The sequence below is a fragment of the Pundamilia nyererei genome, unplaced genomic scaffold, assembly GCF_000239375.1.
Source record: "Pundamilia nyererei isolate P.nyererei 1_Seehausen unplaced genomic scaffold, PunNye1.0 scaffold00477, whole genome shotgun sequence".
Taxonomy (NCBI): domain Eukaryota; kingdom Metazoa; phylum Chordata; class Actinopteri; order Cichliformes; family Cichlidae; genus Pundamilia; species Pundamilia nyererei.
This window is the reverse complement of record NW_005187878.1, coordinates 149,664-154,860: the sequence shown is the minus strand read 5'-3', so window position 1 is coordinate 154,860 and position 5,197 is coordinate 149,664. Positions and strand designations below refer to the sequence as shown.

Genomic DNA, 5,197 nt, shown 5'->3' with positions numbered 1-5,197 from the left:
TGTCACCTAAAAGGTAAACCTGTTTCTCCATCACCTGTTCAGCTCTGATGATTCAGTAAGGACATCTCCTGGTTTCATCTTCATGTTTCCTTCTCACCAGATAACCAAACCATATCATGACCAGCAGCTTTACAGCTGTGGCTCCAGCAAACATCAACTGATACTAGAAATTAATATTAAATAAATTCTAGCAACAGCTGATCAAGCTTCAATGTGCTGCTGATGGCACAAAGTGGGCGATAAACAAACAAGAGAGAAAAGCCAATCAGCTGATCACTGATCAGTTTCATGATTAAAGTAGCAACAGGAGAGAGGGGGAGAAAATTAAACAAGAAGAAGAGGCAGCTGTGCAGCGTAACAACAGAATAAATCTACCTTTGTGTCTTTTTTTCATTCTAGCTGAGGTCCGGGACAAACTGTTCCTTTTCAGCTCAACACAAAACACGTAATATTTTCTCTGAATACGAGAAGATTCCGTCTTTTTACGGAACGGTTGGCAACTCTACTAACTAACCTTAAGAATAAAATAAAGTTCAACATCAGTAACATCATAGCATCCACCTGTATATAAACTCCGTCATGCTAGCTAGTACCCAGTACAAAAAAGTCAGAATAACGAAAATAAATCTGTGAAGGTTCTCAGTCATCCAGGTCATCGTAGTCAAAGGAGCTTGGAAAGAAAAGCGTCTGGACTTCTTTAACCCTTTAAAACCGGTCAGAGCGGGCATGCTCCGTTTTGCGCAACTACTTGTAGAACTGCAACCACGTAAGCTAGCGCAATAATTTCTTTTGCATATGAAACCGGAGGAGTTGTACTTACATCTTATGCCATCAGCTTGTCCTAGGGCACAGTTTCCTTCCACATATAGCTTTGCAAAAACTGCATAAAAAGCGCTTGCAGGAACAAAAACATAATATTCCAGAAACAGGCTTTGCCGATCCGATCAGCTGTTCGTAACACTTCCTACGTTAGAATAAATGTCAGTGCGAACTATCGCATGTCCGCCATGACCTGCCCGAAACCGGAAGTGACGTCATTTTCGTGGAAATGTAGTTTTACCATCAGAGCCTTATGAGCCTATACTGGTGTTTTTAAAAGTTATCTTTGACCTTATGACTTTCTGTGTCGTTTCTGGGAACTAAAATTGCACTGCTGGAAATGGTTTATTTTGATGCATATGCTGCTTTTTGCAAATTTGCACTATAGTATTTATTTTCATTTTTCCTGCAGTATATAAAAATTGGTGTATTTTGAAAAATAAAAGAATGAAGACACTCAAAATAAATTTCCTGTGGTGGGAAACTATTTTGTGCAACTTTTTTGTATTTACAGTTTTGAGGGATAAGCCCTTAAATTTCTCTAACTAGAAATATATGTTAAAAAAAACAAAAACTATTTTCAATTTTTTGTAGTTTATTGCACTTTTTTGCAATTTATGTAATTACTATGCACTTAATGCATACATATTATTAAAATTTAGGCTATAATGGTTGTATTGATGGATAGCACCTTGAAATGCTCCCAAAAATGGCTCTACAACATGTAAAAATATAATATAAGCTCTGGCGGACTTGGTTCTATGGTAGGTCTTAAAGGGTTAAGTTGCTTGAAGATGTTTCACCTCTCATCCGAGAAGCTTCTTCAGTTCTAAGGTCAAATGGTGGAGAGTCCCAGATATAAACCTAGTGGGAGTAACCCTCCACAGAGGGACAAAAGGACCCCTGATGATCCTCTAGTCGCCTGAGCCAAGGTGTGAAACTGGGTGTGGGTCCCGATCAGCCAGAGTTTCGGGTGAGTTCATTGTGAAACCTGGCCCCACCTTATCATGCGAATTCCTGAGATCAGATGGCTCAGGATGTGAGTGGGCGTTAAGGCGTCTGGGAAGGGATCTCAAAACTGGATTAGGCTATAGATGGCAGAGAGTTGATGTCGTAAACCACCGCCTCTGTTCAAAGATGGTCGCTCACAGTGGACATAGATGGCTTCTTTCACTCCTCTTTCAAACCATCTGTCCTCTCTGTCCAAAATGTGAACATTGGCATCCTCGAAAGAGTGACCTTTGAGCTTTAGATGCAGATGGACTGCTGAGTCTTGTCCTGTGGAGGTGGCTCTTCTGTGTTGTGCCATGCGCTTGTGAAGTGGCTGTTTGGTCTCTCCAATGTAGAGGTCTGGGCATTCCTCGCTGCACTGTACAGCATACACCACATTGTTAAGTTTGTGTTTTGGCGTTTTGTCTTTCGGGTGAACCAGTTTCTGTCTGAGTGTGTTGCTGGGATGTCATGCTTGGAGAAAACTCTCCTGAGTTTCTGATACACCGGCTACATAGGGGATGACAATGTTGTTGCGTCTGTCTTTCTTATCCTCCCTCGCTGGTGTCTGATCTTCTTTTCTGTGCCTCTTTGCTGACTTTAAGAACGCCCATTTAGGATAGCCGCACGTTTTGAGTGCTTCCTTTACATGTGTGTGTTCCTTCTTTTTTCCTTCATGCTTAGAGGGAACATCCCTCTTAGCCTGAAGGAAAAAAGAAGGAACATGTAGGTGGAAAAATGCACCACTTAGACCAATCAAAAAATGATATGGCAACATGACATTTGGTTGTTTAGGAAAAGGGGGACATTTTAGGAGTGATGGAGAAAGAGAGTGAGAGAGAGAAAAAGCGAGTTTTGAGATATGAGAGATTTGTGACATTTAGCGTGTTTGGAGTGTGTAGTTAATGTGTTGTCTTGTGTAGTTAGTGTTTAGTGTTGTGGGTAGTTTTGTGTTGTGTGTCAGAACAATGAGGCGACTGCTGTCTCCAGGTAGAAACAGGAGTGATACACCTGCTGTTCTCCTTTACGTTCTCCTTTAATAGTTTGAAATGGTTATTTAAAAAAGGGTAAAAGGTAAATGGATGCAAATAACTTTGTTGTTTGTAAAACTTGTGCATAGGATTTTACAATCGACACTTTATTTTTGCATTTAAAGTTTTGAAATATGATTTATTAAACATGTTTGTGGTTGTTACAGTAAAATTGTAACTTTTTTTGTTTTTTGTCTGATTTTAGATCAATTGTGTTAGTACAGTATGTCAAAATGAAAACATAACTGTAAATTCAGACACGTGAGGTTGTGCTGAAACGAATGATACCAAACAAGGCAAAGTAAATAGTTTTTAAAGGTGAAATATGGAGGGAAAATCAAAAGTAGTTAAAAAATGGCCAATTATACCCTGGGCCCGAGAGGGTTAAAAAATTTTTAAAGTAATGCAATAGTTACTTTCCAAGTAAGTAATTACTTTTAGAATCTTGTAACTCAGTTACCTTTTTTGAAGAAGTAGCTGGTAACTAGAATGAATTACTTTTTAAAAGTAACTTGCCCAACACTGATCATGAGTGACTCCAAGGTTTCTTACTGGGGGTCAAAATTACTGTCTCAGAGACACATGTAGTTGATCTCAACACAATGTTGAAAATTGGTTTGACTTTGATTTATCTCGAACTAAGGGACCATGAAGGTTGATCCTTTCAAAGATTAAACTAGCATTTATAAACAGTTTGTTGCAAAGAGGTAGATATCTGAAGTAGGTTTATTTTTCAGATCTGGAAGCATGGTTGACCCAAAATATGAGACTTCACCTTCCAACCAGACCTGTGATGCTGTCGACACATCTGCCAGCACTTTCTTTATGGTGGTCTACAGTCTGCTGTTTGTGGTAAGTGTCAAATCTTCAGACTGTGCTCTGTTATACACTGGTTGAAGTTTTCATAAACTGTTCATGTTGAGTCTGAAGGTGCATGTACCAAAGTCTTCTTTCCATCATCTCTGTGTCATGTTCAGGTGGGTCTACCTCTCAATGGCTTCGTCATAAAGTTCTACTGTTGTCAAGCTCAGCAGCAGGCATCGAGCAGCTTGAAGGTCTTCCTGAAAAACCTGACAGCTGCCGACTTTCTGCTCTGTCTCTCTCTGCCACTGCGCATCGGCCACTATAATAGCGGATCTATAATAATTTGGCAGCTCTACTGCAGCTTTGGAGCCTCTGCCTTCTACCTCAACATGTGTGCCAGCATCATATTCATGGGGTACATCGCTGCCAACAGGTAAGAAACTTTTACTGATTTCAGACTGCAGTTCATGATGGTGTTGTTGACTACAAACCATGCACTCCTGATGAAAGCATGAATGATTTCTGAAGGTTTGGCAGCACTGTGACTGATCAGTGAAGTTGTCTACTCCCCTCCTTCCTCTTCTTTCTCAGGTATCTGAAGATTGTTCATCCTTCACGAACTCGTGTCCTGCAGACAGTACGGACTGCCCGCATCATCTCGATGATCACCTGGACTTTTCTTGTGACTACAGGAATTATTTTCATTATCCTGTTTTTCATCACTCATAAATCTCTGCCTTCTAGTATCAGCCGCTGTGTTCTCATCTTTAGTCCACTGGTCACTGTGTCCTTCAAAATCATTCAGGCTTTGTGTGTCGTTACTTTCCTCGTGGTCTTCATATCCTTGGTCTTCTTCTACTACAGCACCTCCCGCAGGGTGTTGCAGGCACAGCAGAGGCAGCTGGCCTCCTCTGGCTCCGAGAAGCTCTTGAAGTCTCGCAGGAACATGTTGGTGCTGGTCAGCATCTTCTGTGTTTGTTTTGTCCCGTTTTACCTGGTTCGACTACCCTCAGTTTTTCTGTGGAGCAGCTGCTCTGTCGGTCCAGTGTTGTACTACCTGCAGGAGGTGACCACCATGGTTGCAACTTTCAATGTCTGTCTGGACCCTGTTGTTTACTTTTTCCTCTGTAAGACTTTTCATGCTCAGGTGAGAATGGCATTCAGGGGGACCAACATCCAACAAGCAAATGAGGAGAGTGAGTAGCAGCTGGACATTAAGGAGGATAGATAAGATGGCGGTGAACATCATATGATTAAAGATCAACTTGACTGGATAGCCCTAGTATGAAGATTTGACATCCAGTGAGGGTCCTGATTTGTCTTCTGTGAGATGAGCAGTTTAGAAGATTATCTCTAAGAGGTTCTAAGTCCAACCTGTGAATTGATTTGGGATTTTTTTGTCTTTTTCATCTGCTCATTGTTGCTGTGTTAGATGGTTAATTTTAAGAATAATTCCTTTATGAAGTGAGAAACACAGAGTAAAAAGTTCCAGGCATCTCCAAAAACATTAGAGCACTTTTGCAAATGTAAGATAAGATAAGAGATAAGGTAAG

General features: G+C 40.7%; 1 protein-coding gene across 1 annotated transcript; it reads left to right on the top strand.

Moving 5' to 3' along the window:
- Positions 1–3,587: 3,587 nt before the first annotated feature.
- LOC102201984 (P2Y purinoceptor 14-like) lies at positions 3,588–4,848 on the top strand. Its single transcript, XM_005753920.1, has 3 exons — positions 3,588–3,692; positions 3,818–4,077; positions 4,236–4,848. The coding sequence occupies exons 1-3, from the start codon at positions 3,588–3,590 to the stop codon at positions 4,846–4,848; spliced, it is 978 nt and encodes a 325-aa protein (XP_005753977.1).
- Positions 4,849–5,197: the final 349 nt, after the last annotated feature.

What these genes read in the sequence shown, in the direction of transcription:
- LOC102201984 (XM_005753920.1), top strand. Translation starts at nt 3,588, where the DNA reads ATGGTTGACCCAAAATATGAGACTTCACCTTCCAACCAGACCTGTGAT. An exon ending in TCTACAGTCTGCTGTTTGTG is followed by an intron (nt 3,693 to 3,817) that starts GTAAGTGTCAAA and finishes TGTCATGTTCAG; the next exon opens with GTGGGTCTACCTCTCAATGG. An exon ending in GGGTACATCGCTGCCAACAG is followed by an intron (nt 4,078 to 4,235) that starts GTAAGAAACTTT and finishes CTTCTTTCTCAG; the next exon opens with GTATCTGAAGATTGTTCATC.